Source organism: Syzygium oleosum, unplaced genomic scaffold (genome assembly GCF_021117445.2).
Source record: "Syzygium oleosum isolate NSW1041296 unplaced genomic scaffold, Sole_v2.1 Sole_v2.29, whole genome shotgun sequence".
NCBI lineage: Eukaryota > Viridiplantae > Streptophyta > Magnoliopsida > Myrtales > Myrtaceae > Syzygium > Syzygium oleosum.
Window position 1 is genome coordinate 2,050,759 of NW_026607513.1, and position 26,472 is coordinate 2,077,230.

Sequence of the window (26,472 nt, forward strand, 5' to 3'; positions counted from 1 at the left end):
TCAACATGCTTTGCCTACGGTGCACGGGAGAGGACCCGCACTGGAAGTCAACGCAGGAACTTTGGAACCATCGGCCACAACGAAGGACTGAGCTCCGGTGTAAAGTGGGGCACAAGAGCCGTAGCCAGACTGCACGAAGTATGCACCATTCTGGAACACATCTCGCGACGACCTCCATTTCCAGCTCTTCCAGTCGCCGCTCTTGGTCTCTCTCTTGGTGACCTGCGTCGTCACATGTCAAATTTGATGAAATTAGGATAGTCCCCATCATGTTGTATGATCAATGTTAAGGAGGAGATACTGAATTTTGCAAACAAACAAATGGAAAATTGATGAATGAGATGTCATCCTAGAGCTACCTGTTTGGAAACACGATTGTTGGAGGCCAGGAAGTAGTTGCCCTCGCTGAAAATGGTGGGATTGGCACTGCCACCAATTGCATACATCCGCCACTCATCGTATTGGTTGTTGGCTACATGGGCATACCCAAATCTAACCCTGCAAAAATCAAAATCATATGTTTTCCAGTCATATCAAAATCTATTTTGCTCATAATGTATATGTCTATCTACATATCTTACACATCTATCTTTATAAATCATATGAAAGTTGCCACCTACCTAGGCATCCTCTCAATTAGACCCGAACCGAAGCGGTTAAAGACAACCGTCACTCTCATAACTTTATCGGCCGTGTATTTGTCGTTGTGTCCGAGCAACATCACCTGCGGTTATTATGTATATGATCGCGAATTTAGCAAGTGCTAATCATGTGAATTGCCTGAAGATTTAGAAGTTGGTGCTTACTGTACTAATATTAATGCCAATACCTTATCATGCTGCTGGAAATAGTTGTTGGAGATGGTGACTGCCGTGGAAGCATGGATCACGTCGATGAGGCCATCGGTGCAACGAGCTAGAAAGCAGTGATCGACCCAGATGTGCGAAGATGCGAAGACACTGATAGCATCGCCGTCAGAGCCTTGTCGGCGGCCGACATGCGTGGGAGAGTCCCTCACGAGGCCTGATTTCCCGGGCTTGCAATCATGGATGCTAATCCCATGTATAATCACATGGCTCACGTATTGCACCGTGATGCATGGCCCATTTGCTATCTCCACTTTCGCCCCCCTCCCATCAATGGTCTTGTAACTGTTCACCATCAGCTCATTCTTGAGAGTGATCTTCATGTCCTTGGCAAAGGTGATCCAAAGCGGCTTATCTTGTATCACGCCGTACCGGAGCGTCCCGGGCTTTGGATTCGCAGGGTTGTCCAGCGGGCTAGTGACCACATAGATGGACCCGTACTTCCCCCCAATCGCATCGCTACCAAACCCGACGGCGCAATCGGCAAGGGCACGCCTGTTCGCCGCCCAAGTAGGGTTCGACCGCCAGCACGAGTCGATGACATTCATCAACTCCTGGTTGGAATAAGACGGAGTACTCGAGTAGTAGGCTTGTAAAGTCGAGAGGGGGAGTGTTAGGAGGCACGAGAAGACTAAGATTGGAGCTAGGTAGGCCATTAGGCTTTAGATGTGAGGGAATGAACCTAAAGATAGCCAAGAGAAATCGAGAGTTCTTATATGTTATAGGAGATTAGAAATATAGGTGGTTCACACGTTGGAGAGGCTCAGGCTTTTTTGGGAGGAAGTTGACCGGTGAAAGATTTGGATTTTGGGGTCTTGACATGAACGTGGGTGCACGAGCTTGGGGATTCTTGACTTGCCAAATTCAAGAATTCCCCTACAAACAAAAGATTGTGCCTACATACATTATAATTTAAGGCTGCGTTTGGTCGTCCGGATTTCTAAACAAGATCGGACTGGATAGGATAGGATAAGAAATCCTGGGATTTCTTCATATCCTGTCCACTGTTTGGTGGACTACGGATTTAAAGTCGGATAGGATAATTTTTTTTTTTTTTTTTGCTATTCACGGGTCCGGAGGAGTCGGTGAAGGAAAAAAAGCCGAGAAATTTTTTTGGTGAAAGCGCACAAGGTGTGGGGATGAAGATGACGGCGAGTGGAGAGTAGGGTTTCTGGAAAAATAGACATTAGAAATCCTATCCAGGTCTATCCCACTCCCACCCTCGGATTTTTTTATCCGGGCTATATCCGGTCTATATTCGACCTTATCCTATCCTGAACCACCACCAAACACAGGATAGGATAAAACATATCTTATCCTGGCTTTTATCTGGTCGACCAAAAGCAGCCTAAGGGTTTTTGACATTGGTGAGCAATGATAATTTAGTATTTCGATGGATTTGGTGGTTACATGTCGGCAAGAATGTTTGTTGATTGGTCGTTTGGGATAGATATGATTTGATAATATATATTTTGGAAAACTAAGGATAAAGAGAGGTATCGCTATGAATTACAATACGTTGGCTTCATCTCGTGTATTGTGTACGTTAATTCTCGGATTAAGCTTGTTATCCATTTGCACAACGCCTCTTCTATTTTTATGTAATCGTGATCTATTGAGCGTTTGCAAGGAGTTAACGAGTTCAAGTGGAGCTCCCTTGCAATTTTCGATACTTTTCCATTGCATTGCCTTCATTTCTTGAGATAATATAATATTAGGAGAAGTGTATTGGAAGTTTCAAAATTTGTTACAGAAGTACAGTTTAATCCAAAAACTTTTGACTTGAGTAATCAAGTTTTAAAACTTATCAAATTGGTGCAATTGAGCATTTTCGTTAGCTCTCTCTGATTTGGCTAATAGAAAAAGTCGACGTGACATTTTTTAATATTTTGATATTACATGTGGCGCTGATGTGATGCCAATTAGACGTCACATAGAAAGAAAGATTGATAAATTAAAAAAAATGAATTAAAAGAAAACGGAAAAAAAGATTAAAATAAAAAAACCAAAAAAGAAAAAAAGTGATTCTTGGGTGGGTGAATTGGCTTTGTCGCCAAGGGTTGGCAACCGCCGCCGGAAGTCGACGACCCTCGCCTACAAAGTATGGGTTGCCACCCTCAACTCTTAAGCTCGACTCATAGCATTGTTTTTCTTTCTTTTTAGCTCTTTTTTTACTTTTAATCTAACTTCAATTAAAGTTAAGAGGAAAATGGTCTCGTTTTGGTCATTGTTGCACTCCTCATTAACATAATGGACATGCGGAAAAGAGAAAATAATAAAAAAAAAGTCACGTTGGCATTTATTTCACTCGAATTGTATGGAGGTAACGAGGTACATGATTGCACAAATTGGACAAATTTAAGGATTTGATTGCACAAATTTTGAAAATTTTGGATTGAATTATATTTCTGTAACAAGTTTTAGAACCTTTAATGCACTTTTCATTATTATATTTAACCCTAGTTTCAACAACTACATAGTGTCCTTATTAAGATTTAGAATGTGGTCCCCACATATCTCTAAGCACTTAAACTTCAAAAGAAACCATACAATTCATTCTATATTGTTAAAGACAGTATCGAGAGGAAGTTCTGTCTAGTATTTGCCATGTAGCACTTCACTTTAAATCTATGTTTGCCAAGTGGCGCACATTCGACTAATAATCACAGATTAATTGCTAGAGATTGTCCGCGTGTGCATTTGTTATTTCTTTAGCAGTGAATTGTAAGCGATTTTTACCTGTGCATTGGGTTCAATTTAAATTGATATGCAGCTCCTACTAAACAATAGATAAGATATAATATAAAAATATTTAGTTTTGATATTGCAATTCACCAAACAGTGCTAAGGATATAGCAAAATCCCCTTGGGGGCTTGTCGTCTCGTTCTTTGCCGGCAAGGGTTGCCCACAATGGTTGCCACTCCTCGCCGGTGAAGTACGGGGCGGCGACCCCGCTCCTTAACCCTTGAGCTTGATCCATAGCAGATTTTCTTTTTTAGCTTTTCAACGTTTTTTACTTTTAATCTAATTTTCATTAAAATCAGGAGGAAAATAGTGTCCTTTTAGTCATCATTGCACTCTTCATTTACATAAGGGTTAATACCACGAAAAACCCCAAACTAGTACGCCTATGATAAATTTACTCTAAACTAATTTTTTGACCACCAAAAGCCCCAAACTGGTACATTTGCGACAAATTTAACCTCCGTTAGTTTTCGTTAAATTGGATTAATATCACGAAAAATCACAAAATGGTACACCTGTGACAAACGGAGCGTAAAACCCCAAACCGATACACCCGTCAACTGCCACTTATCATCCAACTCAGCAATTTGACAGTAAAATTTAACGGAAACTAACAGAGAGTAAATTTGTCACATGTGTACTAGTATGAGATTTTTTGCGGTCAAAAAGTTAGTTTTGAGTAAATTTATCACATGTGTACCAGTTTGAGGTATTTTTTTTTTAATGGTATTAACCCTTTATATAATAGCCATGTCAACATTTTCCATCACTCAAATAGGACAGAGTTAAGTGGGTGTTTGATTGAATAAATTGTTCAAGTTTTAGGACTCGATGCACAAATTGAAATTTAATATTGAATTGCATTTTCGTGACTGGTTTTAGTACTATCAGTGCACTTATCGCTATAATATTCTAACCCTTTGCTATATAGTTTCATCAACTCCATAGTTATTATTAAGATTCAGAATAGGTCCTCACATATGTCTAAGCACTTAAAACTCTTGAAGAGAACAACTGAGGATTCAATTATCATATATACATAAAACCGGAATTGAGAGAATGTCCGCTCTAATTCTCGCCATGTGACACTTTACTTCGCCTCTATGTTTGATATGTGGCACAGTCTTGCTATGTGGTGCACATTCGACCAATAAATTTTTAGCTTATTAGGTTGTCATCTGTTAGTATCTGTCTCTTATTGAATATTAGAAAATACATAAAAGAGAAATCATACGAAAATTTTACCTCTTATTGAATTTTAGAAGATGAATTCAATTATACTCTATCATCCCCAATTTCTATGTTCTATTTATATTCAGTTTAAATGTTAGTAAATGGATAAACAAAAGTTATATCAAGATAAGCTTCACCTTAATCATTTGTCATCCTTCAGTTTCTATCTCTTATTGGATTTAAATTTAGATTTGATCTCTTATTGAGTTCAAACTTGGAAAAAAGAAAGAAGATAATTTAGAGAAAGCACTTTTCAATTAAACTCCATCATCTCCCAATTTGGAAACCGTATTTATGTTTATCCAAAATTAGAACAGACTCGTGATCCGCCACTGTCCACACCAAAACTCTTCTCGTGACCGGACGAAGCGATATCCGAAATCACCTAATCCAGCAACCTACCCCGCTTCCAAGAGGGTAGAATCCGAAACAACCTGAACTCGGAAACTATTTGAATCGGAAACAGCTCCCCTATTCATGAAATCAACTCGATCGTTAATTTGCCAACTCCAAAACCAACTATTAACTTTCAAGACGAATGTTCTCGCTATATTAATTATACCACTTACTCGGTTCTTTCGCTTTTCAAAGTTACCCTTACACCACGAGTTAAAACTAACCACTACAATCTCTTCATCGAAAAAAAGAAAAAAAGAAAAATCGCTTTGCTCGCAATTATTTAATAACGATCCATTACACATTCACTCAATTTAAATTCACTAAAACTCCTATAATAATAAAAAAAAAATTGCATCTTTTTTTTTTCTCTTTTATGCACCTCAAATGCTAGAGTATACAGACTCGCTCTTGCAACTGTCCTTGCATTTAGGAGGGAAACCACCACCCATCGCGCGTCTCTCTCTCTCTCTCCTTCTTCTTCTTCGCGGTTCCCGAGAACAATCGCTCGCCCCCCGCCGCCGCCACCGTCGCCGCCGCCGCCGCCGTCGCTCCGACCCAAATCATACACACGTTCATCCCGAGAGAGGAGAGATAGAGAGAGAGAGGGGGGGATGAATCGGCGACAGCAGAGAGCGCTGAAGTTGTCCGTCGCGGTGATGGCGGCGTGCATATTGTGTTACATAGTCGGGCCACCCCTGCACTGGCACGTGACCGAGGCCCTGGCCTCCGTCCGCCGCCGCGGCGGGGGGCCCTCCTCCGCCGCCTCCTGCCCGCCCTGCCGCTGCGATTGCTCTTCTCAGCCGCTCCTCTCCCTCGGCGACGGTAATTTTCCGCTTCCGCCCCCTCGTTTCCCTCGGTTTCCTCCTGTTGCCTCTTCCGTTTCCGTTGATCACCGGCTGGCTTTGCTTTTTTCGGGTGCGATGTCGATCTGTCGCGCACCTCGGTTGACACGATTGATGTTCGACGTAATGGGATGGAGCTGATTTGATGATGTTAGCATGATCTACCAATTTAGCCTGTTGGTCGTGTCTTCTTACGTCTTCGAGTCTCGAGAAGATATTGCCTACGATGGATCGAACGTGATTGTGTTTAGCTTTGCCTATCATGTCAGCAACTCGTGTGTTTTTTTTTAATCATGGAAACTGAAGGAAGATGAAGGAGATTGATTACACCTTTGCTAGCTTCTCGTGCGATTTTTGTGCATTGAGCTTAGATTTCTATAGCTGCTGGAGGTCTAATTAAAAGCAGAAAAGGATGGTATATGCGGTATTTAAATGACGATACTGGCTTAGATCTTCATAAAGGCGAGACCTTTTAGCCTCTACGCGAAGTCATGGAGTTGCTGTAAAGATAGCTTGGTGCAAACAGTGCTGGTTACGTTTTCTAGGTTGGGATTTTCTGTAAGTCGTGACACCAATGATCTGGAGCTTTTCTTGTCTTGTCCAGAGCGAGTGAAACATATTTCATTTTGATACATTTAAAAGTTTCATTGCATTCTTATGTCTACTGTCGAATTGGTTGGACAGTTTTTTACTTTTAAGCTGTTTGGACAATGTTATCTGACCTTCCTGTGCTATGTTTGTCTGTTCTGTTGCAGAATTGATCAACAACACCTTCACAGGTTAGTATTCATCACTCAGATAATTCTAGCTGCCTTTGGAAGTAGTTTGCTGACTTAATTTTTTGGCTGGTCTGTCATTGGTGGAATGACTAACTGTAGGGAACTGATGGACTTCTATCGTGTATGAATAATGTGTATGCTTCATGCTGACACATGAATTAGCTGTATTCCTTGGTTGGAGTTCCTTTTATAGAGTGAGCTTATCACATACCCACTACCCCTTGAAGAGTTGTGGCATGTTGAGTTCTATGGGCTGTCTCTCCTTGCTTGCCTGTTGTCTATATTTTAACCAGAAAATCAAGGTTCTTTGTCCAATATGCTGCCTGCTTTTGACTAATTCTTGCGCACTATTGCTTTGTAACTGTTCATCTTTTAAAGATAATGGTCCTCAACATAGCGTTGAGCTCTGACATATAAGGTCTTCCGGTTGATTAGAAACTTGGTCTTCCTTATTTTGTGACAATATAATGGTTCAGGCATGCCATGCTGAAGATCTGACTGGACTATCAAGGATTTAGGGTAGAGGCCTTAAGCACCGAGAATTCGTGGATGCTGCTTACACATGCCAAATTTTTTTTTTCAAGCTTTTTTTAGGAAAATTGTCATATGAAACAGCTGTATAGCTTCACATGTTACTGCCGAGTTACTTTTTCATGCTATGTTTGGGACAACGGGGCATTGAGATGGTATGGAACATGACTAAAATTTGAATATCTCCTCTCATTTCTGTCACACAAAGATTTCAAACTATACCCTGTATTTCCCACCTACCTCACCTTTGCACTCATTTTTATCCCAAGCATAGCAGGCTATAAGAAGAAAGACTTTGGGATAAGTGTAGACAGGATAACTGACTTACATGTAGAGTCTCAAAATTTTATCTGTGACAAAGTTGAATGGAAAACACTTGAGGTTGAGTACAACATTAGCGTAATCTTTTTTATATATAATGTGAAATGTTATGGTTCTGCCACATTGGGTGTTTGGTGTACTTCTTCTTCTTCTTGGCCTGAAAACGTTGACTCGCTCAGTTTAGGTGACTCACACTTTGGATACTGCATAACGCAGGAGATTATATAGCCGGCCAGGCTAGACAAGTGCATCTTTGCTGTGCATCATTTATATAGTTCTCATTGGGTTTAGGGTCACTGAGAAGCTGTTCTTTTGTGAGAACAGTGGAGGAAGTTACCATTGCCTACAATTATTGAATAACTTTCTTTTTTGGCCTCTATACTTTCTAAGCTATGAACTTGGACATGACTTGCAATTTGCTATATGGCACTGTGACTGGATTTAGATGTGGCGATCACTTAGCCAAAACTGCCTGATATATATCAGTCGTATGAATTTGATTATGTTCTGTTGAAACAATGCTGATCTACGACCTGCCTTCACGTAACAAGAGCTATATGCTAAGCTAATTGAAGCATGACATCGGCTTAAGCCATTTAATTCCTTGGTTCCCTGCAATGGTCGTAGATTGTGTAAAGCATGACCCAGAGGTGAGCGAAGAAATGGAAAAGAGCTTCACAGACTTGCTAACGGAGGAACTGAGGCTGAGGGAAGCTCAAGCCCTGGAGAACCAGCAGCGCGCCGATATAAGGCTGTTAGAGGCCAAGAAAATGGCATCTCAATACCAAAAGGAGGCAGACAAGTGCAGTTCTGGAATGGAGACCTGTGAAGAAGCGAGGGAAAGAGCTGAAGGAATATTAGAAGAACAGAGAAGAGTGACTGCTATGTGGGAACTCAGGGCTCGTCAGAGAGGATGGCAAGAAGGGTTCCAGTAGGCATTACAAATATGTAAGTCGAGCTAAAGAACGATTCTGCAGATTTGATCCTTGAGAATTTTCTGTTTAGGGGTTACACTTTTTTATAAGAAATGCTTATTGGATTCATTCATTCATTCATTCATGTACTTATTATTACACTTCAGAAGTTATACTGAGAGCAGAAATAATTGAAAGCCCTATTGCTTGTCCTCCACTGCCTGCTACAACTCTGTTGTTTTTATATGTTTGCTTAAATGTTTTGCTCAAGTGTGCTTACTCTCTACTTTAATTTTTCAATCTACTGAAAGCATTTTGATAACAAGATTTCACTGTTTCTTATTTTTCAAGATTTTATCTGATAGTCAGTTGTCGCGTTTTTCTCTGACATGAATTGCTAACGCACGAGTGATTGGGATACATAAATGACAGTGGACGCCACTTCATTATATTTTCTCTACTAAGTATTGAAACTTATTTTGTCCTGTTGATAACACAACCATTGTGTCGCCGAAGAACGGAACCACCGTACCTTGCCACCAACAGTACCAACCCAATCTTTGCTCATCTCTTCGTAGCCTCTCTCTCTCTCTGGTTGACCTCTGACAAAGAATGCGACCTTGAACCTTGGATCAGAGGTCGCCAACCTCAAATGTAGAGGCGGCAACCTCATGATCTAAGGCGAACTCCCTAAATCTGAGAAAAGAGTTGGACTTTGAGTTTGTGGTGGTGGTTTGGTTGGAATCGATGGTGGCAGAATTTGGTGGGGATGGTGGCGTTGGTGGTGGTAGCCATGTGCGGTGGAGGTGGAGGTGGTGTTTGTGTTGGCCAAGTTTGATGGTGGTGGTGGCGGTTGTGGGGGTGGTTTGGGGTGAGTGCAGTATGATTTAGATGTCAAACCAATCCAAACCGCATAAATAGAGTTAGAAAAAAGTGTAATCAAACCAAACCATATAGTTGGGAACCAAATCAAACCATTTCTGCATTATCCACATTTGTTTCATCAAAATTTAAGTTGATATTATCATACTTAAGATTAGTAACGCGTACACTTGTGTAAAATCATAATCTCATATCAAATGAAAATTGAAAGAGTTAAAAGGAATAGAAGAAATACGAATCACATTTATAGTGGTTCGGCTTTTCACTTGACCGACTTTACTCTCTTAGCTCTTACAGACTCAACAAGGTTAGATTCACCATGTAGTCCTTGAAATGTTACAACTAACACAAAATCTGTTGCTTCTATTCGAAGCTTCTAGAGTTGCTCCACAAACTTGAGCACCAACCACAATATTATATCACTCTTTTCCACGTTATGCATAGTCACACCCTCTACAAAGAATTACGAAAAATCACTCTATTTTGCACAAAGAAGGCAAAAGAATTGAGAGAGAGAGTTGTTCGTGAGATTCTTTTATCCCACAAATCACTTGGATATGATTTTAAAGACTTCCAAGTTTCAAGATATCCATTGAAAGTTTTATCTAATCAAGTGGCCGTTGCTCCGAACTTCTTTGACCATCAGAGGAGCTTTAAAGGCCACTTCCCAAAGTAGAACACTTTGCTTCTGCAATCTGCCTGATATCTTTTCCTATGTGATTCATTCTAGGCTGCTCTCAGCGAATTCCAACACTTGAAAACAGTTGTAGAACACCAACTCGAGTCCAATTCAAATTGATAGAGAGTTGGGTCTTTCCGCTTGCTGGAGGCTCGTATATAGAACCATCAACTTCGTCTGCAACATGTACTGCTTCAGCAAGACGGTCATTCCTGACTATTCACGAATTTCTTTTTATGGTCTATTCACCTTCTGCAATTAACATCCGCATCGACCTTTTATTGATCCATCCAAGCTTTAATGGACTCTGGATCAACAACTTGTTCTCTAAAAAAAAAAAAACTTTGCCACAACCTTTGACTCGATGAATCGCACAGACGCACACAATCGATCTCATTTGCATGCATAAGATTACCTCCACAGGTGAAAGGCATGACGCTAAGATTACTCCGTGCGTGACGATTTATGTTCATATTGCAAAAGTGAATCAAATACTTTACACCATATTTTTGTTTGGTAGTATTTTAATTGATTTTCTTCGTAAGCAATGGATGTGCTATTTTTATTGTCAAAGACATGGTAGCTACTATTCTAAAGCAAATCTAATGACGCATATGTTGGATATTTCAACAGTTTTAAAATATTTGAAAGTAACGGTATTAATAGAAATTACGACGACCATGGGAGCCATTATTCAGTACCGATTTTGTAACGTTTTATAACGGTTTAGTAACGGTTTTCCATTTAAAGCAAGAATTGACAATAGAAAAGGCTCTCTTTTTTTTACTTTCAAATTGTTACTTCGAACATAATTGAAAATATATATAGAAAAACATGAATATCTTATTCTTATTATATTTTTCTTTTCTTTCTTTGCTGGGTTATACATACAGTTTAGTTGTTTCTGTTCCTCTATTCTGTGCGAAGTAAAGAAGAAGATTGTATTTTGGGAGAATAGCCGCTGGAGTCTATTGCACTGAGTTTTGTACTCCGGGAACGGAATTATCCTTAGGACAATATTTGCATGCCTCAAACAGTTCATCTTATTATTTCACCTTTCCCAACATATTTCCAACAATTCTCATTTTCATATTCTCTAATTTTTTCCAACGTCATTAAGGATAATTTAATGTCTTAAAGCCTAGTCTCAAATCTCTAGTAAGTCTTCTCTTGCCACAAGGAAGACGATTCTAGCGATTCCGCCAAACCGATGGAGCCTTTCAATTCGGACTCCATCCCAAGTGGCACGAACCAGGGATGTACAAAGGAACCGGGAACCACTTGGATTGCCCATAACTGATGGTTCCCGCAGGATCAGTCCAGTTCCCAGTTCTAGATATGGAATCACCCACCCACCCATCCACTCATCCACCCGGACCGGACCGATAATATATATATGTATAATTTTTTAAAAAAATTTCCAATAAAAGAATGAAAAAATTTCATGAAAAGTAAAAACCTTAAAGTCCTCAATCTAAAGCTCAACGGCCATCAATTCAGTGCTCATCTCGTCTCACTTTCAGTCGTCTCTCTATCTCTCACTCATGATCTCGACTCTCAAACTCAATGCTCATTGACTCACGGTCGGGCCTCTGGCCTCTCTCTCTTGCTCTTGGTCACCTTCAGGTCCGGTTCCCGGGTGAATCCATAAAACCTATGAGCAATTCCTAGTTCTAATTTTTTGGAACCAATCTTTAATGAGCGATTCCTAGTTCCATGGTGGGAACTGTCTACCTAAACCATACTCATCCCTAGCACGGATGCGGACGATTGATCGAAGCCAATCATCCTGGTCACCAACATTGACGGAATCAAGTCCCCTTGCCTTTCTTACCTCGTCGAGGCTTTTGTCCACGAAGGCCTCTACAACGTCCACGTCTACGTTCCTCAATGCGTACCGTTTCAGTTCGAGTTTAGAAGCAGGTGACACGTTGTCCTGTTTATATCAAATTCAATTTACTTTACATTTGTCTTCTTAAATCTTGCTGGATAGAGGAGGTCGTTAAACAACCTCGTAATAAATTCATAATTCCTTAAATAAGTATTATATTTGAATTGTGTTGTAATGGAAATATAATGTTGCTCTTACTACATCAATAATCTTTTCGTTTTCATTACTAGCGGTTGAAGATGTACAAGGAAAGCTAGTCAGAACATGTAGTGGATGGATCGGTTGGTTTTGAATTTGCATACTTCCTCTTGTGTTTTGTGTTGTTATTATGAAATGGCTCCCCTTCAAAGGATTGTCTTTTATAACTGAACAATAGCCGCATACGATTATCAAGCATTGCAAGATTTTTCCGTGTCCTTTTAGTGTCTTTATTTCATTCACGATACAATGTGTGCATGTTTATTGAGTTATCTATGGCTTATGTGTTTCTCTTGTATAAAGCAAAGGTAGAAAATCAATTGAATAATCAAGATAAAATGGTGCAATCCAAAAGTTACTTATGTCATTTTCTAGCTCTTTTACAACGTCAATCGGCCTCAGTGTTTGGAAAATGATTTGTTGGAATGCAAGGAGGTCTTGCATCTTTAGCTTGTCTAAGGATAATTGAGATGGTAGAGGGGATAATGAGATATCGTGTCTTGTTTCAACTGGCTCTGATTGTATCAGAGTTTGGAATTGTATCATGACCATGAACTGAAGCTTTGTAGTGTGGTAATTCTTTTTGCTGGAAATTAAGCCCCCTTGCTCTGAGTTGTGTGTTATATGTCAACATGTGGCGAGAACATTAATACTTGCTTGAAGCTTTGAAATTTGACATGTTTTCCACTTTCAATTAAATTTACTTTACTATTTGCTTGACACTTCAAGTCCTCGCGGAGGGTTGTGCACTCTATCATTTTGTTACCTTCTTTTAGAGACTTGATTGGCTTTTACATTGGCAAGGAGAATCTCCTTTAGTTGATTGCCGCGGAGATGGAATTTACATATGTTTCCTTGCATCAGTAGCCAACGATAGATCTAAATTAAATCAGATTTGATGTCTTTTGTGAAATACTGCTGTCAAGTCTATGGCATTTTATATAGTGGATTTTCCGCTGTATTAGAAACATATAATGATGCTAACTGAATCTCAGATTCGGAGTGGATATGTGTTCATCCTTGGTGGAGGTGCTGTAACTTGGAAATCAATAAAAAAAATTGTGGGAAAAATGATAATCCTGTTAAACCAAAAGTCGACTTGGTTAAAGTAGATGATTTTGATGACGCAGTTGCTGCGATCATTTTTCAAGCCAATATTGTGGCCAATACGAAAAAATGGATGCTAGGCTCACGTTCTACCAAACATATATGTAAAACAAAAATACTTTATCATTCTAGTAAGGAAAGGAGAAGTACACATTTATCTTAGTGATTCAAGAACTGTTCAAATTCTTAGGAAAGCGAATGAAACCGACACCTTCCGTGTCTATGCATTGTGATTGCTAAATGACAATAGCCATTGCAAAGCGATAATTGTCATTGCAAAGAATGAAACTTTCGATGGTAAAGAGACACATTTGGTTGAGATGTGATGTGAACTCAGAATTGAATTTGACCATTTTCTTACTAAAACTTTGGGAAGCAAATTAATGATGCATCGAGGAGAATGAGACTTAAGCCAATTGAGGAAAATCAACAGTGATTGTAACCCAATCTATATGATTGGCGTTCTCATGAATTAGGTTCCTATGGGTTATAACTACATTTAAATCTAGTGATGCATATTAAAAATTGTTGTCCCTCATAAGGTGAGAATAGTGTAAGACTGCAATAAAAAAGAGGTTGAACGAAGCTCTTAATAAATTCCATAATCATTATTGTTAGTGTATTAAACTACAAAAGACACTTAAATGGGAAGTGGGGCCGCTCCTATGAGAACTTTTGACAAAAATCTCTAAAGCACTTATGAAAAAACCAGACACACGCATAGCTTATTAGGGCAAAACCACATTGAACAACAAAAATTGTGAGGTTGTAATGTGATTGGTGAAAATTATTATTCACAAAATAACATTGTTACTTCATAGAAGTTTCAAACTTCACAAATGATTTCATGAATTATATTTCATTCTTTTTAGGTGTGGTTCATAACCTAATAAGCATTAGTTCTGATGCATTGCATTTAATTGAGTTTAACTTGGTGTTCATTTTTTTTCCTTTCTTTCAAAACCTTTTAAAATATGTGAGGGATTGTTGGATATTTCAACAGATTTAGTAGAAATTATGACAGACGTGAAAGCCATTATTCTATAACGGTGTTGTAACATTTTATAACGGTCTAGTAACGGTCTTGACTGCAATCAATTTGTAATGAATTTGTAACGATTTTCAATTTAATGCAACAATACAAATTGTTACCCTAGCATAATTGAAAAGATTCATAGAAAAACATATCTTTACTCTTTACATTTTTCTTTTATTTCTTTGCTGGGATATAGATATAGTTTAGTATTCATATTCTTTCTATTATTCTGTGCGAAATAAATAATAAGGTCTATTGTATCCATAAAGGATAGCCATTAGAGCTTATCACGCCGAGTTTCATATTCAAAGGAGCGGAATTATCTTTAAGGACATTGTTTGCACGCCTCCAACAGTCAATCTTAATTTTTCATGTATTGTAACAGATTTCCAATAATTCTCATTTTCACATTCTTTAAATTTATCCAACAGTTTATTACCCTCAAACCCTCGTATAAGAGAATGCTATGATATAACATGATAAGATACATCGTGATCACATGATATAACAAAATCGAGTTTAACCCGTTGGACTTGATTAGACTAATTTGACAAGTTTTAAAAATTGATTGCATTTTTTAAAAATATTAGGACTCAATTGCACTTTGTGAAAGTTTTAGAACTTAATTAAGATACATGATAAGATACATCATGACAACATGATATAACAAAATCGAGTTTAACCCGTTGGACTAGATTAGACCAATTTGACAAGTTTAAAAACTTGATTGCACTTTTTAAAAGTATTAGGACTCAATTGCACTTTGTGAAAGTTTTAGGACTTAATTAAGACACATGATAAGATACATCGTGATAACATGATATAACAAAATCGAGTTTAACCCGTTGAACTTGATTAGATCAATTTGACAAGTTTTAAAACTTGATTGCACTTTTTAAAAGTATTAGGACTCAATTGCACTTTGTGAAAATTTTAAAACTTAATTACACTTTTTAAAAATTTTAATACCCAATTGGATAAGTTTTGGAACTTCCAATGCGCTTGTCCTTATCTTTTTATACCGGCACAAATTTAACTACGATCTCCTGAATATTTGATTCGATTGTTTCCTATATTGTTTTGACTTTTTGGCTGGATTCTTTTCACATGCCGTATTAGCGTTGGATGATTATCTCTTTGCCACACGTTCGAATTGGCAAGTAGATGAGCACTGGAAACTGATTCAAAGCGTATCCCGATCACCACGGGCGATTTCTGATCTCCTTAGCTGTCAAGCAGCTAAAATAGGAGAGAATAAGGGCAAGATGGTCATTTCAGCTGACCAATGAAACCAATCTCTAAGGAGTATAAGAAGGCCCAAGAGGAGAGACTTGCAGTCATCTCAGATCCAAGAAAATCAAGAGCACCTCATCATAAAGCTCTCATGAAAGTTGATCCATGGTAGAAGAAGAAGAAGAAGAAGAAGAGGAGGAGGAAGGAGAAGGAGAAGAAATCAGCCTGTCATGATCCATAATCATGAGAGAGAAGATGGGTTGAGGAAAGATGGAAGATGAAACCTATTGTGTCAAAATTTGGAAGGTTTTGCCAGAAATCCAGGTAAGGGGTGTGAAGTTCTTCATGATGCTGCTTTGTTTTCTTCTTATGTTAAGATCAATTTTTTTGAAAGAAGGAAGAGACTCAAAAGATTAGGTTTTGGAAACCCTTTTTAGAGACTCATCGAAGAGGAGAGAGTGATAGATTCACACAAATCTTCTATTTTTTTTTTTTCTGTTTTCTGAGTTATGAATATGGACATGGGATATGAACATTATATTGGTGTTCCTACTTATTTTGAGAACTCAAAGATTTTTCATTTTAATTAACAATTTCAAACAAAACTAGGGCATGTTTGCGTGGACTTATATTAGAATTAATTAATTTTTGGTTTTTCATGTTTTAAATAAAAAAAATTTGCACAGGATGTCATGGTTAAATCAATTGCTCCTTTCAATCAAGTACTTTTGATGAGCAGTATCTAAAAATTGCTTATCACTCAAAAAGTGCTTATACGGCACTTATAAATTGCACTAGCCATTGTCCATGGTGCTCATTGATAGTAGGTAAATGTGTCACATTTGTACAAGTTTGAGTTTGAGGTAAATGAGTTACATATATAAATTTGAGGTAAGTGTGTAATAGTTTTGGGTTTTTGGTGACTTTTTCCTTCTTGGTGTGCGTTTATTTGATTTGAAAAATATTTTCTTAAAAACAACCGATTGTATTGCTTACAAAATAGAAGGTAAATGTGTCACATATGTACAAGTTTGAGTTTGAGGTAAATGAGTTACATATATAAATTTGAGGTAAGTGTGTAATAGTTTTGGGTTTTTGGTGACTTTTTCCTTCTTGGTGTGCATTTGTTTGATTTGAAAAATATTTTCTTAAAAACAACCGATTGTATTGCTTACAAAATAGAAGGTAAATGTGTCACATATGTACAAGTTTGAGTTTGAGGTAAATGAGTTACATATATAAATTTGACGTAAGTGTGTAATAGTTTTGGGTTTTTGGTGACTTTTTCCTTCTTGGTGTGCGTTTGTTTGATTTGAAAAATATTTTCCTAAAAACAACCGATTGTATTGCTTACAAAATAAAAGGTAAATGTGTCACATATATACAAGTTTGAGTTTGAGGTAAATGAGTTACATATATAAATTTGAGGTAAGTGTGTAATAGTTTTGGGTTTTTGGTGACTTTTTCCTTCTTGGTGTGCATTTGTTTGATTTGAAAAATATTTTCCTAAAAATAATCGATTGTATTGCTTACAAAAATGAACGAACGTACCTAGAAATATTTAGACATAAATTGTTGATAATAATGAAATATTTTTTATTGATAAATTATTTCAACGGATACAAAGCATTATTTTTGGAAAATAATTTTCCAAATCATTTATCTCTATTTCATTTACATTGCATTTGGGTCACTTTCTTTTTACTTAATTTTACATGTACTTTCAGGTTTTTTTTTGTCGAAAGAAAATTGTATTCATTGCTCGAAAAGATATTTGAAAAGTACATGCCGAAGCAAATCGAAGCATAGTAAATCCTAGAATACTACAAAACAAAGCCAATCCCAAAAAATAAGAAGATTCAACGGAGTGGAGAGTCAACGGAGCACAAGAGATCCCAAAAATAAGGAGAGTCAACGGAGTACAACAGATAAGATAAGAAGAGTCAACGGAGCTCAATAGACCCCAAAAATAAGGAGAGTCAACGGAGCACAGGAGACGAGAGTCAATGGAGCACAGCAAACTGCAAAAATAAGGAGCGTCAATGGAGTACATCTGACAAGGAGAGTCAACGGAGCACAATAGACTCCCCTTCTAAAATAATCGAATATGTCAGGCAAAATGACCCCAAAAAATAAGGAAAGTCAACGGAGCACAGCAGACTCATGTTCTAACATAATCGAATATGCCAAGCAAAATAATATTTAGCAGCCGATCATTGAATCTCGCATCTTCCTCTACACCAACTTCGTACAACGAAACCCAGGTATTTGAACTTTCTATATTTAGATAATGAAATCCTTTTGTGACTTAGCTCTATTATGTACACGAACGTATATTGCCGTTTTTGCTTGATGATAGTTGTTTCATTATAATTTGGATCATTACTTTGACATATGTATAATCTTTAATCTATTTCTTGAGTTGGTCTTGGACTTATTTGTACGAGTACAATTACACACATACGTGATGAAATATTTTTTATTGACAAATTATTTTGAGCGATACAAAACATTATTTTTGGAAAATAATTTTCCAAATCATATATCTCTATTTCATTTACATTGCATTTGGGTCACTTTCTTTTTACTTAATTTTATAGATACTTTCAGGCTGTTTTTGTCGGAAGAAAATTGTATTCATTACTCGAAAATATATGCTGAAGCAAATCGAAGCATAGTAAAGCCTTGAATACTACAAAATAATCGAATCTGTCAAGCAAAATAATATTCGGCGGCTGATCATTGAATCTCGTATCTTCCTCTACACCATCGTATATTTGATAATGAAATCTTAACATTTGGAAGAGCAAATCTAAACACAGAATTGCAGGTATTTAAACTGTCTATATTTTGATAATGAAATCTCTTTGTGACTTAGCTCTATTATGTACATGAATTACGACGTATTCATTATAATTTGGATCATTACTTTGACATATGTATAATCTTAATCTATTTCTTGAATTGATCTTGGACTTATTTGTGAGAGAACGTAGTAACTTAGCTAAATTAGGTGTAAGAATGGCGATCCATGTTCGGCTTAAACGGGGATCATTAACAGAAATCTAATATAAAATTTAAAGGGTAAGTCTTTGATTTTGAAGATTATCTTGAAATAATTATGAGTTTTATGAATCATAGCCCTATATATTGAATTTGATTTCTCCTTTTTTTTTATTGCTCCCACTAATCTAAAGCCCTAACCCCTAACCATTATGTAGGTGAAGGTTTAGAATAATCATGAAAAAATGTGACAGTTCAATATCCCTCATTCTCTTCACTTCCGCGTTCTATTTATCAAGCGGATTTTCATAAATAAACTTGATGAGGACCTATATGATGCATATTGAATGTTCTGATGATTTTTTTTGTCAAGGTAATTGTATTGCTGGTTAATTGATAACACAAAATCATTGTTATGATGGTAATCCAATAATCTGTTAGTGTGTTATCCTTGGCACCATCTTCATTCAGTTGTAGGGAGAGAGAGATTGAGGATTCTGAGACAATTGTTTCCTGTAATAAACCATTGAATTGTAGGATGTCTACTCATACAGAATCAATGTAGGTTCTTGCTGCAAATTTTATTTCAGAATGAATAATCGACTCAATTTATTGCAGGCAAAATTGTCTCGCTGTTGAGAGAGTTGGCAAAGTTCTTGCACATTTCTCAACAAAAAAATGGAGACTAGATGACTATCTACACAAAAATGCTATAACAAGACCCAAAAAACAAAAAGTTGCTGCTGCAGGATCCTCTTCCCTGCTTTGAGCTGATCCGATGTCAATTGAACTATCCTACTACTGAGATTCTCCTCCTCATCTCTGTAACAAGTCCTCTAAATCTTTAGCTGCTTGATCGACTGCATAAATTATCATCTTTTTAATCTGTTTCATGGGGAGATCATAGAAGGGTGAGAACAGCTGAAATCTCCAAAAAGCAAAAGATGCCACGGCCAAACATGTAAGGTGATATTATGTGTTACCTCAAGTTTGTCCTCTCTGGCTTTATGATTCCTCGGAAGTTGTCTGAACTCCTCAGTCAACCGGAGGCACTGATCGATGTTCTCAGGAGAGACAAAGTCGGCGGCAACTTTTGTGCATGACTACAGGAAGAATGACGAAAGTAATTTAGAGGACTTCCATTCAAAGTGACGGCACAGGTAAAAGATTTAAAGAAGCAGTTTATTTACCTTCAGATTTCTAACTTGGTGGGGGCATCCAGCGGGAATAAAAACAGCTTCGCCTAAGTGTTGTTCAAATGTCCATGGTTCAATTCCTACAAAGTTTCAAAGTCATCAGTTATGTTCACCGTTGGATACTATTTAGAGGAAAAAGCCATCAGTTTCAGCATATACCAAATTCGTCCTTCAACTTCCTCTTGTGCTCCAAAGTAAGATAGAACGATTGGTCATGGATCGGATGAATGACCTGATCATAGAGGGAGTGGGGTATCAGATCCAGGAACATAGCTTACATATATATGCCAACAACAAGAGCAGCATAATTGTGCTGGGAAATTCACCTGTTTAACTGGATTGCAGTATGTATGCCTGAATTCATTATGGTGCTTGCTAAGATATGCCTCCAACTTGGGGATGTCCTCTCTCCGGAAAATGTCCCACAATGCACCGCCGCCTCTTTGCTTGATTTCTTGGTCTGAACAGAGATTGTTCCTGCATTTCTCTTCTTCTTTTTCCCAGCGTCCCTCGCGACCATCAAGGCCTTCAAGATTCTGATATTGGCATCCTGTTGCACCTGTTGCATTTAGATCAAGCTCTTCCTGTGCTTGACATTGAAGTTCCATCACATCCTGTGCTTTGTGTTTCTCTTTCAAGGTTTTCACTGCAGATTGCTGCTCTTCACTTAAGGACACCTCAGCTGTGTGCGTCAAGATATTCACCTGCCAGGCGGGGAAAATGGGTGGGATGTCAACACAACGCACTCGAGTGTCTGATCATGACAAATATCTATTTGCATGCCATGCCACCACTTCGTTCCTAATAAATGCAATTCCTAATAAATGCAACGCATCTTCAAAACTGAGCAGTGCCATCTACTGCCTAACAGATGTAGTATGTTCTAATTTTGGTGAAAGCTGGCTGGAATTTTCCATCATATCATGGAAAGAAGTGATTACTGTACTGCTGTACTTGGACAATATCAATATCAGGAACTTTCACCTCTAAATCGTGCTTATGGCAACACATTTTCTCTACTGTTTTGTCAAACATAAATGTTCCATGCTTGGTGATAGTCATAATGATTAATGAAAAATGCAGTGATTCATGCATCATAATGAAATAAGGCGCACCGCATCTGACATATCGCAGTGAAGCTTGGTCACAGAGTCGCCTCTTCCTAGCTCTTCAGTAATACCATAGGCAATATAGGTCTTCGGTCCCATGTCTGGCTTCAAGATGCTTGGTGGTAACTTTACAGCCAGGTTGAGGAAGCCAAATCGAGGGTCAGTATAGGCATGAAATGGCAAGGCAGTTATGAACTCATCACAGTGGCGCGGTAAAAGATCCTCAAACTTGTCCGAAGGAGGCCAGTCCTTTAGCTTTAGCATCTCAGGCCAAAAGTTAGCATATCTTCGCCCCTCTGAGTATCCTTTGAAGAATTGGCGCGTGCTAATGGCCACCTGAAAGTTCAATCAAGTGCCATAAACAAAACAGGTATGATAAAAGATGATCTTAAAAGATGATCTTAAATGCTTGAAGAAGAAAACATGTAGAAAAAGATGATACGATTGTCAAGAGTTTCAGTTGACACTGTACATGGACAAGTGATATCATGTCTTTACATGTTATTTGAAAAAGTAAAGGTATAATGATATTTACTTCGCAACCAGCTAGGCAATCAATGGCTTTGACTTCGGAAAATTTTGAACCAGATGTTGAATCCATATTTCCACATAATGCGCGCCACATCACCATGGGTTCCCAGCTCAAACCAGGGGTCCGCTCTAGAACATTTCGAACTATGACAGGTTCACCTTTGATCCAGTGACTTCGGAAGCATAGAAGCTCCTCTTCATCCAAAATTGCACTTGATGCCGGACAATACAAGTAATTGTCAGCGGAGTGTTCTCTGGATGCGGCCTTTCGTAGCATCTTATCCCCAGTTTTAGAGCAATTATGCTTCCGAGTGGTATGTTCAATTTTGCCAATTTCTAGCAAGTTTCTTGCTCGCATCTCAAGCTTGCCTATCCAATCTTTATCATGTATGCGCTTAAGCTCTAATTTACGATTACCACATCCACCCATCTCACTTGGTGCGCAATTGATGCTCCCATCAGTGTTAGCTTTCCATTCAATGGATTGAGCAGCATGAGGAATAGTTTCTGTATGTGGCACAAGATCTATGTCTTGAAGTGCCACAAGATCACCATGAATATAGTCGTTGCCTCTGACCTCGTACTGAAGCTTCACCTCAGCACGGGAAGAAAGTTTCCCCTGGCGAATTTCTTGGCAGCAATTGAGACAAAGTTCAAAAGAGCACTCTGGACAGCTTCGATGAAAGTCTACAATGGAAGTAGCACAATTGTTGCTGCTCCAAATACAAAAACAAATATAGACGGTTGGTCATATAAGAATGAAAACACACAAGAATATGTGTTTTGTACTCTTTATATGTACGCTCAACTCTTACCAGTAGACACGCTCCCAATTGTGACAAAGAGACATTGGAACTTCAACCTCATCAGCCGGTGTTCCTGAATATACTAATCATATTCACGTCCGTCCTAACATAAGACAAAAGGGTAAGCAAGTTTTACCATGTGTACCTTGTATGTCAGCTTCAATTTGTGTCTCCTGCATTTGCTCTTCGCAAATTTGCCTTAAAAAGGGAAGCAGTTGTCTCATTAAGTACTTCAGGTGCTCAACCATCTTATCATCAGACATGCTCACTTTTGACGCCTGAAATTTTATAACACCATGTATTAGTCAGAAAAGAAGTTCGACAGTTTCTGAAGAGGCATTTCCATGAGTAATGGTATTAAGCATCCTAGAGTTTCGATAGTTTGTTCCAATCCATTAAGCACTTTAACAAATAGAATGCCGGTGGTTCAAGTTTAGCGGTAAACATCACAGCAGGAAGCTCTAGATCTAACAGGTAACTAAACTATGAGGGAAGACCATGGAAACTACCCCGTAAATTGTGAGCTCATTAGACCTACTGATTGTCAATTGTTCTTGTTTTTGTTCTTTGGCAGTTACCAAGGGAAAGGAAGATAAAACATCTAAACATCGCAGCAGGAAGCTATAGACCTAACAGGTAACTAAACTATGAGGGAAGATCATGGAAACTACCCCGTAAATTGCAAGCTCATTAGACTTGCCGATTGTCGATTGTTTTTGTTTTTGTTCTTTGGTAGTTACCAAGGGGAAAGGAAGATAAAACATCTAACCCTAGACCTTTTTAATCTCTTTATGGGTGGACCATCACTTGACCAAGGCCTTATTCCTGATTGATGAGAAATAAAGAAGTGGAAGATTAGTGACTGAGAAGAAATATAAACAGTCATCACAAGAAAATACCGATGAAAATTGAGAACTCCACTGTTAGGTCACAGGTTTGGTTTCCCTCTTAAATAACATACACTGTACCTTTGAGTAAATTTGTCCTCACTACGTATGAAATAAGATAACACACCTTTATGATGCCTCCAGAGTGCAAGCAACAGCTGCAATTGCAATTTCCACGGCAAAATGGGCAAAGTTCTGCTATGTCTACTTCCGACATCTGAGGGTACCTTTAAAGCAAAAATCAGACTAGCCTCAATAAATATGTAGTGTTCAATAATTAGAAAGATAAAAGTATCGAATTTAACAATTAAAAGTGTACCATTGCTTGATGCATTGGATACAATACATCTTCTGCTTACAGTTGGTACATGGGACAACGATCCTTCTTTCTTTCTTCATGCATTGATGACACCTCGCACGTTCTTTTCCTTTAGCCTGCCCAGAAAGCTTTGTCGTGAAATGGAAAGCAACTTTGTGACACCTAATCGTAGATGAATGGACAACAAATAGGTTACCTCATACTTCCCCTTCGAGCAGCCAGTATCACCAGTATTATCAATTTTCAGAGTTGAATGAAAGGAGCCAGAGGAGGATGGCGATGCCCGAGATGAAGTATGCAGTGAATCATCCATCAGATCAAACTTGTTTTCTCTTCTTCTGCGGGTTCTCATCTTGACTAGACGTGATACTTCTTCCACATCTTCGCTGGATCCATCGTCCGTGTACTCAACATCAGAAAGTCCCTTGCTACAGTCACTTCGTGGCTTGTCAGTTCGGAACTTTCTGGTTCTGCTGCCTGTTTGCGGCTTTTTGGACTTGCTCGATGTTGTCAATGTCTCCATTTTGAACGATAAATTCACTTTGTCAATGCTTTCCCATTTAGTCCAGGAAAACCCATTCGCTGAAGTTCTCTTTCTAGTCGCACTCCTATGCTTCTTTACAATATTTTTACCATGCAAACACTCATCAATTTTAGCTGCTAACTTTCTCTTCTTCACTGCTTCATTCTTTGACACAACTTCAGTTTTCTTTGCATGTGTCACCATATTAGGCTTCCCCTCATCTTCCAATGTCCTACTATCATTTCTATCCAGTGAGCTCCTCGGGAATTTTCTGCTTTTTACAAGCTTTTCAACCTTTGAGGATCTTGGGATGTTCGGGTTTGCATTATCAGCGTAATAACTGAGCTGCCGATGCTTTGAGAACATGACAGCTGCCATCCTCACTGCAGGAATTAGAGAGATCCTTCAATTAATAGATCCAGGACAGTCAATCATACTAATAAATCGATGACTTGTGATTGCACCTTTCGCGATTTTCATTTATTCAACATTTTCATACGAATGTCCCTGGATCTACTTCAAAGCAACAATCTTGAAATAAAAACTTAACTTTAAAGAGGAGTGCGGTCGAGAGGACGGAATGGGTCCCTCGTAGGCGATACGAAACATAAGAAGTACAGAGAATTCCTAGTCCCGAGCTAATTTCGAGGCTTAAAGACACCGCATTTAATGAAATAAGCAGAACCTCTTAAAACACAATCATCGAGTTAAGTCAATGAGAATCGATAATGATATCCCAAAAAGAAGAAAACCCGAAAAAGTAAAACAAAACCACTTCATGTTTGTTCGAATCCGGCAATTATCGATGAGCCGCAACGGGAAACACTACCGCGTAATTATTAAGGACAGGCCATCGAGAGAAACGAAGCTTTTGTTTTTGCCCAGACAAAGCACTTCATCTCCAGAAACAAGACAGTACAAAACTGGTAAAGTCAATATAACAGTAGCAGCATACCAGAACAGGGAACACAAGTGCTCGCGCATTGTTCGCGATCGCTAAACTCAAGCCCCGCATCTCATAAACGGGACGCGGCAATCGCGAACAAAATGAAACCCAACACCAATTCGCAAGCAGTGCCAAAAAGCAAACCAAAAAAAAAAAAAAACCAAAGCGCAGCCCCGTTGACTCCGGGTCAACTCCAACATCAGACGTATCGATAACGTCGAAACCCAATTCAGAAAAAAACCAAAACAACCCCCCCAAGCTTCCAGATGAACGCAAGAACGGCGCCGGCGAAATTCAAGCGAATCACGCAGACCCATCAAAACAACCACCGAAAGAAAAACGCCAAAAGAAAAACAAAAACAAAAACGCAACCCATCGCCCGAACCCGATTGCGCGCGGCACCATCATCAATGTGTACTCACCCGATCGGAGGAGCACGGCGCCGGTCCCCCGCCAACGCTCGCCGCCGCCGGCGCTCCGGGAATGGGATCGCGGGGGGGCGGCCGACGAGGAAGCACCCGGATCACGCGATGAAGGAGGAGGAGGAGGAGGAGATGAGGACGACGAATCTGAATTTAAAGGAGGCGAGGCGAGGCGAAACGGTGGGGGAGAAGCTGGAAAAGGAAAAAGGAAATCAGGCGCGACCGGATCTTCTCGTTACCGAACGACCGCTGCCGCTGCTGCTGCTGCTGCTGCTGCGGAGGAGGAGGATTTGGTGTTGTTATCTTGTTCCAGATTCGGATTCGCGCACGTGCGGCGCTGGCTGTCCACGTCGGATTTTCTCTTGATTGCCTTCTTCTTATTACCTACCTTCTTTTCTTCTTTTCCTTTTTTTTTTCTTTTTTCTCTTCCTTAAACCGGGTCGGGTCCTAGGAAAATTATTGAAATGATGGATGGCCGCCGGATGTTTTCCACGCGGTTTGGTGCGGTCGGGTCCTAGGAGAATTTCCGGAACGACCCCGTTAAACGGGTTTTTTTTTTTTTTTCCGTCTGGTCGGAGTAGTCTGGATTTATGTATTTCGTCGGGCTTACGGATTCCGGCCTTGTTGATGCGTGCGGAGGGAGCGAGTGATCCGTGCGCATCCGCACCACCAACAAGAAATGGATAATTACACGAATGGTCGTCGAGTTTCGATCTGATGCGAAATGCGATCCTTCGAATTTTGATTTGTTCGATGTGATCCCCGATCTTTGGCCCAATGTGCAGCGTAGTCCCGAAATTTTTAATTTGTTTTATGTGATCCCTGAACTTTGGTAAATGTTCAATCTAATCCCCGAATTATTATATCATCGGATTAAATATAGTCCTTGGATTATCTAGTTGAATATTTACTAAAAGTTCGGGGAATCAAATGAACAAATTAGTTGTTTAGAGACCACAATGCACTTTGGACAAATAAATTAAATGTTCAAATGCCATATTACATATTGGGCTAAATTTCAATGACCATTTGTATCATTTTCCCAATAAGAAATGAAACCTTTTAATAACGTT

General features: G+C 38.9%; 3 protein-coding genes and 1 long non-coding RNA gene across 4 annotated transcripts; 2 read left to right on the plus strand and 2 right to left on the minus strand.

Moving 5' to 3' along the window:
- Positions 1 to 1,522, minus strand: LOC115677903 (putative pectate lyase 2). Its single transcript, XM_030601151.2, has 4 exons — positions 830 to 1,522; positions 621 to 724; positions 360 to 498; positions 1 to 222 (listed from the first exon to the last, which is right to left on the minus strand). Exons 1-4 carry the CDS (start codon positions 1,520 to 1,522, stop codon positions 1 to 3), a joined length of 1,158 nt encoding a protein of 385 aa, XP_030457011.2.
- Positions 1,523 to 5,823: 4,301 nt separating this feature from the next.
- Positions 5,824 to 8,842, plus strand: LOC115677906 (uncharacterized). The gene is made up of 3 exons (XM_030601153.2): positions 5,824 to 6,066; positions 6,842 to 6,865; positions 8,345 to 8,842. Exons 1-3 carry the CDS (start codon positions 5,856 to 5,858, stop codon positions 8,650 to 8,652), a joined length of 543 nt encoding a protein of 180 aa, XP_030457013.2. The 5' UTR covers positions 5,824 to 5,855; the 3' UTR covers positions 8,653 to 8,842.
- An 8,902-nt stretch (positions 8,843 to 17,744) lies between these two features.
- LOC130135235 (uncharacterized) lies at positions 17,745 to 19,435 on the plus strand. The gene is made up of 2 exons (XR_008814689.1): positions 17,745 to 17,921; positions 19,279 to 19,435. It is a non-coding gene; the product is annotated as an uncharacterized LOC130135235 (long non-coding RNA).
- LOC115677900 (lysine-specific demethylase JMJ26-like) lies at positions 19,209 to 25,555 on the minus strand. The gene is made up of 13 exons (XM_030601145.2): positions 25,400 to 25,555; positions 23,705 to 24,414; positions 23,509 to 23,624; positions 23,317 to 23,416; positions 22,448 to 22,580; positions 22,312 to 22,375; positions 21,501 to 22,209; positions 20,972 to 21,301; positions 20,183 to 20,560; positions 20,016 to 20,088; positions 19,851 to 19,936; positions 19,644 to 19,763; positions 19,209 to 19,545 (listed from the first exon to the last, which is right to left on the minus strand). Exons 2-13 carry the CDS (start codon positions 24,407 to 24,409, stop codon positions 19,477 to 19,479), a joined length of 2,883 nt encoding a protein of 960 aa, XP_030457005.1. The 5' UTR covers positions 24,410 to 24,414; positions 25,400 to 25,555; the 3' UTR covers positions 19,209 to 19,476.
- Between the last annotated feature and the right edge of the window lie 917 nt (positions 25,556 to 26,472).